The sequence below is a fragment of the Rhincodon typus genome, chromosome 3, assembly GCF_021869965.1.
Source record: "Rhincodon typus isolate 14 chromosome 3, sRhiTyp1.1, whole genome shotgun sequence".
In the NCBI taxonomy this organism is placed as follows: Eukaryota; Metazoa; Chordata; class Chondrichthyes; order Orectolobiformes; family Rhincodontidae; genus Rhincodon; species Rhincodon typus.
The window spans coordinates 72,057,558-72,071,780 of NC_063334.1; the positions used below are offsets into that span (position 1 = coordinate 72,057,558).

General features: G+C 39.3%; 1 protein-coding gene across 1 annotated transcript in view; it reads right to left on the minus strand.

Annotated features, from left to right (window-relative positions):
- LOC109913122 (small conductance calcium-activated potassium channel protein 2-like) overlaps positions 1-12,001 on the minus strand; it is a 53,446-nt gene extending 41,445 nt beyond the window's left edge. The window contains exons 1-4 of the mRNA XM_048593644.1: positions 11,859-12,001; positions 7,309-7,369; positions 4,230-4,340; positions 2,905-3,032 (exon numbers count right to left, since the gene is read on the minus strand). Coding sequence (XP_048449601.1) covers positions 2,905-3,032; positions 4,230-4,340; positions 7,309-7,369; positions 11,859-12,001 — 443 coding nt within the window. The remainder of the gene's footprint in view (positions 1-2,904; positions 3,033-4,229; positions 4,341-7,308; positions 7,370-11,858) is intronic.
- Positions 12,002-14,223: the final 2,222 nt, after the last annotated feature.

The window sequence follows — 14,223 nt, forward strand, 5'->3', positions numbered from 1 at the left end:
TAGTTTGACACGGAAGTGCATGAGTAGAGTGCAAGGCTGCCCAATAGATTGGATGAGGGAGGCAGCCTCATGTAATTTTCACGCCTTTCTTTTCATATACCCAAAGGAACGAAAGTCAAGTTGCTGACCTTTCGGTGAGTTTGTCCAATTAAAACATATGCCAACAATGTCATGAAACAATTGACATTCACAGAGTGGTGAATTGGTCTGGGTATAGTGTGTCGTAAGATAGAGGGGAAATTGGGTGTGAGAGATAACATTGGGGTACATATATAAGAGGTGACTTTGGTAAGATGCAGCAAGGGAGTTTGCTAGTTCACCATGGTAGGAGCACTATACATTCCTTCAGAGCAACACAACTTCTTACCCTGTAGAAATGCTTTCATTTTTCATAACAGGTGACTCACTGTCATGTTTCAGAAACATCAGTGATGACAGGAACCCACAAACGAAGTGATAAATTCTGCAACAGGCATATTCGAAGCAGCCTCCCTCCCATAATGAGTATAGCCTTGCTGCTCAGGACTCTCAGACCAATGTTCTTTTTGCCAAATGCAAAAAGGCCACATGCACACAAAGTGTACCCCACTTCACAGGACATGAACTTACACAGATTGGCAAATTCAGGTTATCTTAATTGCCCTGACAACACACCAGCACGGGAAGACTCCACAGGACAATTGAAGGTTTTGTGAGAAATGTTTATTGTCACCACAGCTCTGAAAGCACAAGTCTTTGAAAATGCCACCATGTTTGGGTTTCTGTTGAGTAAAGAGCTAGGAAGATAAGAGGCAGGCACAGAGACCTCAGTCTCGCCTTATTACCTAGTCTATAACTGTCCAGGTTCAAACCCTGGAAGTATAAATGAACATGTAGGTCTCCAGACATTTTCCCAAGTTCTTTATGCTCAGATAATAGCCCACACAGAAACCAGAGGAAATTTGGCCCTTTTAAGCATCAAATTACTGTACAATAGCATATTAACCATTGAATTAATTAAAATGCAATTGTCCTTAATAGTGAACAGTCACATGACTCCAAAACGTGCATTTTTTGCCTTTTTGACAAGAATTGTTAAATTTTGCTTTAAACTTAATTTTGGATTATTCTTTAACATGACATGACAATGCAAGAGATCTGATACCACCGCATTTTGAAGACTGAAGGCAATAATATTAGAGAACAGACAAATGAACTTCTTTCTGAAATATTCAGTTTTGAATGGAATAAGTAGAACAGAAGTGTTGTCAGAAGATTGGAACTATTCATTAGTTCCTAGGAGAATTGATACTTGGATATAGAAGTATGTACCTACTGTGATCAAATCCAGTAAAGTCCCTATTGCAATAGGGTATTTGGTATCTAGTTATTCTTTCTGCATTCTGAAACTCCCCACATTTTCTAAACTTGATATCATTTACACTGTTTTTATTTTTCTTCTTAAAATTTTAAATTAGAAGTGTTACAGGGAACTCCAGGTCCGTTTGAGTGCAATAATTCAAATTGTATCAGGTAATGCTAACTAGCAGTATTGAATGATGATTCATTGTTTTGTAGCTGTTAGTGTAATTTATGCAATAATGCTAACATATTATTTTATCTTTTTGCAAATTTATTCATTTTTTACAATAGATTTTTCATGGGCAGGTTTAGCTACAAGAGCAAAATACATGAAACAGCAACAGGATTAGCGTAAAGCTGTATCTCTTTTAGCTTTTTAATACAGCCATTTTACTGCTTCTTCACTCCAACTGAATTTCACTTATCACAGATTAGATCATGATTTCTGATCAGGTTTCCATGGGAGTGGTCAAACCATTGGATTCACAATGATAATACCTCTTTCTTGCATGCATATATATTTGAAAAATCTTTGGAATACAACATATACAACTTACTTTCGAGCTCTAGTTTCATTTTGTAGAAATAAAAAAGACAAACAAAAAGAAAGTAAATATAAAATAAGGCACACCAGAAAACAAAGCATAAAATAATATCAATTTAACACAGTAGTTTCATATTGGAACAGACTGGGGTACAAACAAACACCTTTCATTTAATTTAACCCTTCGAAAAAAAAGGTTTTAGTGAAAGAATTGTGTTTGATCACACAAGTCCTCCAAAGTAATATGATGAAATAAAGAAATTTTTAAATTTGGAACACAATTCTAATAGTAAAATTAACACACATTTTACTCAGATTGGTTCAGTAGTAAAGATACCAAAACTTATAATTTTGTACTATCTTTAGAAACTCTCTCAAAATGTTACCATATAATTCGAAGAGTCAAAAAGGCAGACTGAAATAAATCAACCCAACACAATAAACTGAAAAACAGATGCATCATTTCTTCTACAAATTAGCAGGAATATTGAACAGTATTAGTTACTACTGAATTGCACAAAAAGGGACTAGGTAGAAAGGTTTTGAAATGTTTGTTTACATCTTGTTGGGGTTGTGGGGAAAAAGCAGAACTGAAGTCAAAGCTATGATACCCAGTTCTGATTTGTGTTCACTATTGATATAGCTCCCCATTGGGAGTGCACAATCAGAGAATTACTCCTGAGATTAAATTCTGAATTATCAAAAGTCCAGATAATAAGAAATATCGAGAACTAAAAATACAAGTGGCAGCCCTAACACATCAATTGGATTTTTAGAACTCAAACATGACATAACAATTATCTGAAGACAAACACCATTTTTCTTTAAAAAAAACAGACACACTCTAAGGATTGGTGACATTAACAATTGCCAATATTTCCAAACACTTGACATAAGTATACCGTGATGTAAGGCCATTTAATCCTCTTACTTCATTGTTACTAAAGTTAATTATAATAGGAATTTTATCCTGCTATTTGAGAAACCAAAAGCTTAACAAAAATAGGAGCCATACTCACTGATGGATGGCTTGTAAGAATTTGCGTTGATGTTTCCTCACTTTTGCGTGGTCTATCTTTTTAACTAATTTTGTGTTTTTATATATTAACCATGTTTCCCTGAGAACATTGGCAGCTGCATTTTTTACCTGTACACAAACAACTTAGAGTCAACTTACAAGCCAATTTGGCGCAACATGAATTTAAAATATAGACAAGACTCCAAAGCAAATTGGTGAAACATCATTCTTTAATCAAACGTTACTTTAATTCAAACAGCATCTGAATCAATGGTTTACAACAAGATCCAACACTAACAGGGAGGAGGAACTGTTTGATCCATTGGCAGCTCATGGGGAATCTAGAGCTTGGGTTCCCTCATGATGTAATGGTTTAACTCCTCAGCCTACAAGTAATATCAATGACTCCCCTCCTAGGACAGACAGACTTATCTTCTGGTCAGCAATACAGTGCTTGAGAAGAGGTCACAGGCCCGGGTGTGGATTGGGAGTGTACTGATTCTAGGTTGGGGGTGGCATGACAGAGGTGTTACTGGTGGAATACAAGGCCCTGGTTTGGGAAGATTTGAGGCCTGGAAGTTGGGCAAAATGGGCAGAAACTTTGATGGAAGTGTGGGATTGAAAGTCTTGGTGAGGTAAATTGAAGGCTTAGAGAGGATCATTTAGGTGTCGGGAGATGGTGAGGATATGGCTAATGATGGTGAGATGGTCAGTGGAGGCAGTTTGGGGCAGCTGCTGTTTGGGTTGTGAGTACAATAATCAATTGTACATAGCAATAGGAAGTAAAACAAAATATGGAAGGCAAAAATTATTGCAGTATAGCTTCAAGATAATATTCTCTTCAGCACTTTTTAGGCAGAATTTTACACTGGAATTCTAAATATGCAATCTTGCTGTTTTAAATTTATTGACTGGAATTTTAAGAAGTCCTCAGCTACAGATAAAGTAGTATATGCTGTAAAATGTAGCTTTGCTTCAAATGGACTAAAACCTATTTTTTATTTCCTGACAAGAATTTTCTGGTACTTGGCACATCATCATCATCATCCACAATATTTGTCCTTGCAGTCAGACTACCTGTATACCATTTAAATTGAGCAAAGACTTGAAGCATGGCAGAAATTGGTTCCACAATGTATCAGTGGAATTCTAATGCAGTTACTGTCAAAATAAAAACATCATTGAAGCCTAAACAATGATACTTTTAAATTGATTTTTTCCCCATTTAGAAAAGGATACTGTCTTGAATATCCAGGAAATATTCTATTAAAGAAAATACCATCACCCTGTCCTAATTTTATTTACATTTGAAAAAGATATACTTACTCGCTTAGACAGTTGTGTGTCCATCATAAAATTATGAACATGTTTTTCTGCTTTGGTAAGTTCCAGCTTCCTAGCAACTACAGCCACAACTAAAGCAGTGCAGCCAGCTCCCTGAGTGTGAAAAGAATGGAAAAATATTAATATTTTGAAACACTATGTTAGTTGAAAACTTCAATATTTGCAGGTTAGGATGGTTTTGATAGGTTGGAGCAGTCATAGAGTCACATGGAAACAGACCCTTTGGTCCAACTCGCTCATGCTGATCAGACGGCCCAATCTGATCTAATCCCATTTGCCAGCATTTAGCCCATATCCCTCTCAACTCTTCCCATTCAAGTACCCATCCAGGTGCCTTTTAAATGTTGTTATTGTACCCGCTTCCACCACCTCCTCTTGCAGCTCATTCCGTACACGCACCACCCTCTGCGTGAAAAAGTTACCCCCTGAGGTCCTTTTTTACATCTTTCCTCTCTCACCTTAAACCTATGCCCTCTAGTTTTGAACTCCACTACCCTAGGAAAAAGACCTCCTTTGTGTCTTTGCTCTCTCACAGATGGGATTGAATCCTGGTTGGGATGATAAGCACCTTCTCTGTTCAACAGGTAAAAACAGAGTAAATGGGGATTTTCGGCCTTTTATCCAGTAACTATGGGCTGAATTTTACAGGCTTATTGCAGGAGGGAAAAAAAGATTGGCAACATGCATAATACAGTCATGTGTCATCAGCAACAGGCTGGCCCGTACCACTCACAATTTGATGGGCAGTGGGGAAGGTTCAGGATGTGCCACTTAATTAAAGCCCAGTGAAGGGCCCTATCCCATCGTTGTTTTGATTTTAACAGGTGGCAGGACATGCCTGCACTATTGTGTAGCCCGGTAGTTGTAACCCTGGAAGTTGCAGATCGGTGAAATGGGGTGTCTCCTTCCTCCTATTCCTCCCCCCACCCACCAACTCAGTTGGTCCTCCTTGCACCTACCCTCTGCCTCATCCAAAGTAAAAAGCCATCACCCCCTTACCCACCACTTGGCAATCCCATCCTGAAGAGATCCCAGGCTTGGAGACATAGATTTTCCTTCTGGACCTCCAGCTACACTGGTAATGGCAACCAAACCAATTAGTGTCACTGCGTATTTGGAGCCTGCTATCGGCACGACACTCAGTCAAGCCTAGTACCATTGCTGGATCTCAGGCCTTGGGGAAATTATGGCATTGGTGTTTGCAAAATCACAGGGAGATGGGTAGGGTTGGCAGCGAGAGGAAGGAGGTGTCTCTTTGCTAACGCTCCCACTTCTCGATGCTGGGACCCTCAATCAGGCACTGAGAGTCTTTGAATGACAAAGTACTGGCAAGAAACCCTACACAGATTTGCTGGCCGTGCTGGCAGCCTGTTGAGTGTAACAAGGTCAGCCAGGTGAACCTCTTGGATATAAGTTCCCTGATCAGGGCTGTTAGCCTGGTCCAATCAGGGAGCGCTGGCTGACAGATAAGAACAGGAGTGTCAGACATTCTGACACTCTGAGAGCTGGCTCTGATGAAGCCGAACCAGTCTCAAGGACTGTTCACGTGTTAATAAAGGATGGCTTGGGGATGGGATACCGGTCTCTGTGGAGTTATTTCAATGGCGACAAGAGAAAAGCACACTCCTGAAGAAATTCGCTTGCAGCAGTCATTTTTGAGTCGGGGTAAGCATTTCTGGCATCATGACATTACTTGGGAAGTTTGGCCCGTTCAATCCTGCCATTGAAGACTGGGCCCAGTATGTGCAAAGAATGCATTTCTTTTCCAGGAAAATTACATTGCGGCAGACGAAAAGCAATGAGCAATTCTCCTAACAGCTTGTGGACCACAGCTTTTTTGATTATTAGGAGCCTAACATTACATGAGGCATCAATACTAAAGCCTTACAAGAATTTATGGATTTAGTTAAGGAATATTACAACCTCAAGCCTTGTGTAATTCTGACACATTATCGATTTTACAGCATAATTCAAGAACCGGGGGAATCTGTATCAGGATTTTTGATGAAGTTAAGATGACTGGTAAAGGCACGTGACTTTGGTTTAACCCTTAATGTGATGCTGAGAGACCATTTGGTATATGGGATTAATGATGTAACCATGCAAAAGCTCCTGCTGGCTGAGGCCCAGCTGGACTTCTAACAGGCACTACAACCGGCTTTATCATTGGAAAATGCAGCAAGCAGAGCATATGACTTCTAGGATATTCCATTGGAAGTGGATACCCTCGCCAGTCCAACTGAGCTTGGGGAACACCACTTGAGGGCAGGCCAGTGCATAGCCTTACTCAGGACATATCCTGAACAGAAGGATTTTAGATCAGGCCACAGCAAAATCTCAAAACAAAGCCTAGCCTTAGCCAAATGGTTAAAACTTTCTTCAGGACCCAGGCCGGCAACCAATTTTAGTCACTAGTGGTTAGTGAAGTCAAGATAGCAAATGAGTCCCACTAGACCTAATGAGTAACGGAACTCATAGGCCGGTATCCAGAAAAGTGCACACCCCGGAAAGTCGACCCACATGCGCTTTGAAACAGTTATATTTCTCCAAATCATCCAAAAACATCCAAATCAGAACCAATCAAAATAAATGTCTGGTTAAATGGTCAGAGGCAAAAATAGAAATTGCTGGAAAAGCTCAGCAGGACTGGCAGCATCTGTGGAGAGAAATCCGAGCTAACGTTTCGGGTCAAATGACCCTTCCTCAGTTTACTTCAGGGGGTGAAGTTAGATGTAGGTACCATGGGAATGGTCCTGCATAGGTAAGAGACATGGTCAATGCAAGGTCAGGTTGTGTGATGTATAAAGTTCGGTGTAACAATTGTGAACAAACACGAGGACCATACGAAAGCTGCAAACCCACAAACTGTGTGGGAACAATATGTGCACCACTCCTCAACTGCCGATCTGGCTATTCCAGAACCCATGGGTTCTCCATCTCCATCAAGTGTTGAAGATTCCTCGGAATCTAATATGGACACAGCCTCAACATGTTTGTCACCTGAAGAAGAGAATGAATTTCTTCCGAGATTTGTTCTGAAAGTAAGAGGCACGTTACTCACTGCCAATACCACAGGTAGAATGAGAGGCACTTGACCTGGTGCCAAAATGCCCCAGGAGGAGCTACAAGAAAAGAAAAGAACCAGTCTATATCCTCAGACTCAGAGGGGGAGGGATGTAGTGATTATAACAAGGTCAGCCAGGTGGACCCCATAGAATATGTGTTCTCTGATTGGGGCTGTTAATATTGTCAAATCAGGGAGCTCTGGCTGACAAATAAGAACAGGAGTGTCAGAGGTTCTGCTCACTCTGAGAGCTAGCTCTGAGGATGCTGGATCAGTGTTAAGTATTTTCCATGTGACTTGGTGACAGGATACTGGCCTCTGTGGAGTTACTTCAGTGAGCCTCCCAGCCTGCCTCTGGGTTAATGTAAACAGTGGTAGGCTGAGGCCTCAGGCCCACTTGACAGCCTCAGTAGGCTGTAGAGTGAAAAGGTCAATCCATGTGCCCATCCAGGGTGGAAGTAGGAAGGTACTGACTGCCACCCACCTGCCTGATTAAATGCACCCAGTCACCAAACTTGCCATGGAGTAAGAGCATTAAATTCCACCTTCTGAACTCACAAAACAAAACTACCCACAATTCAGTATGATTGGCATAACAATAACAATTTTATTCAGCTCACCCAAGTAAATCAAATAGAAATGAATGCAGGAAATTGGAAAAAAATTTCCTAAAGTGGTGATTGATGAGTCTGAGCATAGAGTGCATTTAGACCACAATATACCTGACTTTAGAGTGCTTGTTACAAGATATAGAAAATATTTTACTTTCCATGGCTTTCCCCTTGATAATTACAAAAAGGGTCTATCAAAATATATTTTGATAGAATACGTACATATTTATACATGATATGAACTAACAAATGCAAATTCATCTCAACCCCTGGCCGTTAGTCGCCTGAAGACAGTACAAAGGAAAGGCAGCTCCAGTTCAGAAAAAGATGAAAAAGTTTTGAAACATTTGTTCTCACCAAGTCTAGCAAGGCAAATTTGTTAGACTGAGTCTAAATGGATGTGAAATTTCAAAGAGACCTTCTGGTCATTCAGCATTTCTCAGCAGTCGCAGATTGAGGGACTGCATATTCACAGTGGAGTCCACCTGATTTTGGACTTTGCACTTGACCTATGTGGTATCTACCATCCAAACGGTAAAGACAAAACTCCAACTCTGTGCTTCTGTCAGCACTGGTGGAAGGACTGACTGCAGCAGAATTCTCTCTTATCTGTAATATCTAGATGTAGGACTGATTGAAAAAATATTGTAAAACAATTCTAGCACAACACATTTTTATTAAAGAATAAATGATTATAAGAAGACACCTGGGGCTCTTCATGTTGTCGATAAAAATAAAGTGCTCTCACATTGCTTGCCTGCAGCCCAGAAGCACTCATAAAGTCTTGATGCTCTTTGCTGTGCATCAATGCAGAATGACTCAAAGCACGTAAAAGTAGTTATTACTGTAGAAAAGTCATCAAATGCATTATGTTTAAAGACCAGCATGAGTGGGAAAGGAGATTTATCTATTGCTGCAATCTATAAACAATTGTTGATTTGAAATCTAGCAGGAGATCAAAGTGTGAAAAATTGAATAACAACCTATTTGTTGCATTTATGCTGGACAATAAAAAAAGTACTTTCTAGTGTTTTATAAGTTGCAGGCAAAACAACAGTGAGGTGATTGGCACTTACCATTTACTTCATTTACTTTCAAGTGAAACAACTTCAGATAAAGGTGGATGCACAACTGAAATAAAAGTTTCTATGGGAGATGAGCAGCTTTGCTGTCAGCTTCACAGTAACAGTATCACACTGTTTAGTTTATTATAGAAATATACAGACTGACTGACATGCAGCTGTTAGATTTGGGTGGTGAGTACAAACTAAACTTTTCACAAAAGGGTAAGTCTCATTTATTTCAGTTGAAGTATTATTTTCATGATCTGATAAGTGTTCAGTGTTCAGTGAAAATTAACCTCTCTAGCATGGAAAATTAACTGTTGTAAGTATGAAGTATCAGTTGGCAAGTCTTAATTATTTTGGAGATTTGAAAATAGCAAAAGTAAATGTTATTTTTCCACTGTGCCTTTCTCTCCTTCTGTGTCTAGATTTTCCTTTCCCTCTTTATTTATTGTTCTATACCTACTTTGGTAGCAGTTCAAAGGGCAGAGAGAGACAAGAGTTCCTACAATGTGTTCAGGAGTACTTTCTACAGCAGTATGTTTCCAGTACAAGGAGAAAGAAAGTATTGCTAGACTAGGTTCTTGGAAATGGGGTGGACTAAGTAGATCAAGTGACAGCGATCATTGCAGTGTAAGGTTTAGGATTACTGTAGAAAAGGAGAATGACCAATCAAGAGGAAGAATAATTAATTGTGGGAATATCAATTTTAATAGGGTAGGAGTGTGACAGAGGAGGAAACTGTCACTAGAAGCGTTCAAAATTGCTAAGGAAGAAGTGTTGGATAGGCAGTTGGAACTTAAAGTTGACAAAGCACGAGAACCAGACGAGATGCAACCAAAGATATTGAAGGAAGTGAGAGTGGAAACTGTAGAGGCACTACTAGCTATTAACTTTCAGTTTTCTCCAGACTCAGGGAAGGTACCAAAAGACTGGAGAATTGCAATCATTACAGCCTTGTTTAAGAAAGGTTGTAAGGATAAGCCGAGCAATTACAGAGCAGTCTGTTTAATATAGTGCTGGGGAAGCTTCTAGAAACAATTATTCAAAATTGAGTGAAAGTCACATGAAAAAAAAGGGGTTGATTCAGAAGAATTAGCATTGATTTATGAAATGGAAATCATGCTTGACAAACTTGTTGGAATTTTTTGAGGAGGTAACAGAAAGGCTTGATGAGGATGACAATGTTGATATGGTGTACATGAACCTCCAGAAGGCATGTGAACAGTGTCACACAACACTTGTGAAAAATGTTACAGGTCATGGAATACAAGAGTCGGTAGCAACATGAATACAAAATTGGCTGAGTGGTAAGAAACACAGAGTTATGGTCAATGGATATTTTTAAAGCTGGAGAAAGGTTTGTATTGGAATTCCCCGGACGTTTGTTTGGGACCCTTGCTTTTCCTGCAATCTATTAAATGTTTGCAGTAGTGAAACAATGGGTTACATTCGAAGAAAAGTTATTTTGGGCACAGTCAATATATATTCCATCAAAACGGAAAAGTAGGGCACACAAATCCTTAGCTCCCTGGATAACAAAACAAGTAAAGGTTACGATAGAAAAGGAAATATGTGCTTATGACAGGTGTCAAGCAAAAAATACCTTTGAGAACCAGGTGGCAAATAGATTTTTTTTTGAGATGTCGTGAGGAAACAAATAAGAGAAGAAAAGAAGGAGCATGAAAAGTGACTGGTAGCTAACATAAAAGGGAATTCCAAAATCTTATATAGATATGTAAGTAGTAAAGGGGTAATAAAAGTAGGAATAGGGTTGACTAGGAACCAAAAGGGAATAGCTTTCTCTAAGTCATTCTTGGACTGTAATAAATCCAACAAAAACTGTCTCAAATGAATTCAGATTTCAAAATTCCATTGTCACAGTTTTCACTAATCTGTTGAGATCATTAGAATTATACATGGTTGCTGAACTCTTCTGTTAAATCTTGTCTCTTTCAAGGATTTGAATTGTTCTCAGATTAAATTGGCCAAAGCTTTTAGAACTTCAACGTTATCTGTACCTTCTTTTATGTTTTGATGAACTATAAGCTGTAGGCTCTGTTGAATATCATAGTATATTACCTTGTTAAGTTGTGATTTAGTGTGTAGCTTGGAAGCAACTCTATACCTTTGGAATTGTTTTCTCCAAGATATGCAACTGTGTTCTATTTGGTTCATCTCAAAAATTTTAGCATTATTTTTCCTGCCATTGTTTCCTAATGTGATTATTTATTCAGGTAACGTTATTCTCTTTGAACGCGTTCAATAGTACAGTCTATCCATATTGCATTATCTCTTTGCTGGTCCTTCTTTTAAAACTTTACATTTTGTAATATAGCAATATGGTGTCTCAGTACTGCTTATTTTGGGTTTGCCTGCAATTTTATGGTCCAAATTGAGGGTTCCTATCTCTGTCAACAAAATGGTGGTTTTCCACCTTATCATGGAAAAGTGGATGGTTTTATGGCCTCTCAAGGCTGACTAAGCAGTCCCCATCCTTTCCCACAACTTTCTCAAAGCAAGATTAGAGCCTTCATTCTTAATAATCTACTGCCGCCTAAATCATCATCTAAATTATGGATATCCCACTGTTATCATGGCTTCAATAGTCTTTTTACTATTTTTTCCTGCTAGACATTGCTTGTTTAGGCGTTTATATTTTGTAACATTAACAATGTTGCAACCACAGTTTAAATTACTTATATGGATTTCAATATTCTAACTGTAGCTATGCCTCATGCTGTTTGCTTACTACTGTGAGAATACTTGTTATGAGTTGTGTGTGTTTCTTTTTAACTTGTAGACTTCTCAGCCTGTTCTGAATTGTTAATTTGAAGATTTCCTCTTATCCAACAGGGACCTTTGCCTTTACTTATGGAGCTCCAAAGACTCTTTGCTTCCTCGCTTCCTATGAATAGCTCTGAAAGCAGTGAAGTTTTTAAAGCTGTAAACATCCAGTACTGCTCTTGGATTCATTGGAATTCTCAGATCTTGATCCACTGGAATTCTCACCATTATTACCTTGTTGTATGGTACAGGTGAATCGAATTCCAACCTACAGCAATCATCACCATGTGTGGGATGGCAACCATGACCAGATTGTGATTGGGGTGGTTTGCAGTCACCAAGTGACTCTTAACAATAAGACACTGTTTTTTTAAACAAGACACAGTTTGCTGTAAGTTAACAATTGCGTACGGTGGCTCAGTGGTTAGCACTGCTGCCTCACAGTGCCAGGGACATGGGTTCAATTCTGCCCTTGGGCGACTGTCTGTGTGGAATTTGCACATTCTCCCCGTGTCTGCATGGGTTTCCTCTGGGTGCTCCGGTATCCTCCCACAGTCCAAAGATGTGCAGGCTAGGTGAATTTGCCATGCTAAATAGCCCATAGTGTCCAGGGATGTTTAGGTTAGGTGGGTTAGATATGGGGAATGGATCTAGATGGGATGCACTTTGGATGGGCGGTGTGGACTTGTTGGGCCAAACGGCCTGTTTCCACACTGTAGGGATTCCATGAAGTTACATTAGTCAAGAAAGGTATCCAGAGAGCCGATAAGCTTCAGGTGAACCCCATTGTTACTAAGACCATGGAAGACCAACGGAAATAGGTCCTAAGCTGTTGTGCTTTATCCCAATCCAATACCGCACACCAATCAGGTTTAGTGAAGTTTAATGCAGTCTCCAACATCAACCCGTTCAGAACCATTACCATATACAATGGATAATTATTCAAAAAGGGAGTGTGCAAGGTTATATGAGAAAACATGAGAATGACACTAGGTCAAAAAGCCCATTTGTACAGCTGGTGCAGATATACTGCGTTGAATCATCCAATTTGCAAATGGATATGGATAGTTTAGGTGAATGGGCCAAACTTTGGCAGATGAAATTTAACATGGATAAGTGTGAGATTATCCATTTTGACTAGAAGAATAGAGAGGCAACTTTTCTAAACAGGAAGAAACTTAAGAGTGCTTCAGTGCAGAAGGATCTGGGTGTCCTTATATACAGATTTCAGAAAGCTAGTCCGCAGGTAATAAGGAAGGCAAATGGAATTTTGACACTTATTGCTAAAGGAATAGAGTATAAAGGTAGGGAAATGTTGCTGCAACTGTACAAAGCATTGAGATCACACCTGGAGTATTGCGTAGAATTTTGCTTCCCTTACTTGAGATGGGATGTAATTGTATCGGACGCAGTTCTGAGGAAGTTCACATTTTCAGAAATGAGGGGTTTCTCTAATGAAGAGCAATTGCACAGTTTATGCCTAAATCTCTGGAGTTTAGAAGAATGATAGGAAATCTCATTGAGATATATAAGACATTAAAGGGGTTTGACAAAGTAGATGTTGAAAGAATGTTTTCTCCTGTGGGCCAAACTATCACGAGAGGTCATAGTTTTAGGGTAGCAGATTTGAAACAGAAATGAAGAAAAATTATTTCTCTCAAATGGTCATAAATCTGTGGAATTCACTATCCCAGAATTCAATGGATCCTGGCACACTGAGTAAATTTAAAGAGGAGATAAGATTTTTCATTAGTGATGGGTTGAAGGGTTATGGAGAGTGGGCTGGAAAGTGGAGTTGAGGCCGAGATGCGATCAGCCATGATCGCATCAAATAGCTGAGCAGGCTCAATTGCCTACTTCTGCTCCTTGTTCTTATGTTCTGTGCTGTAATGGTTTTATGATTCTGTGAAAAACGGGAAAGGCTCATCAGCCTGAATAATCTACTCATTTTCCTACCTTCCTATGTACAACATAGGATCCTGAATTGCACATTATAAATGGGGTTCACCTGAAGCTTATCGGCTCTCTGGATACCTTTCTTGATCATAACTATTCTTAACACAAAATTTGTTGAACACAGTGCTATATTAGATAACAGTTATTCAGGGTCTATTGTGGATCAGTTGATTGTACTATTCCCTCTGAGTCAGATGATTATCAGTTCACGTCCTGTTCCTGAGTTTAAGCACAAACATCTAGCCTAACAGTGCAATACTGAGAAGACGCTGCCTTTTGGATGGAATGTTAATTTGAAGATCTGGTGAATGTAAAAGATGAATTGGCCAATACTTATCCTTTATGCAACATAACAGAAAATAACATTATTATTTGTCAGATAACAAAGTGTAGAGCTGGATGAACCAAGCAGCATCATAGGAGCAGGAAGGCTGACGTTTCGGGCCTAGACCCTTCTTCAGAAATGGGAGAGGGGAAGGGGGCTCTGAAATAAA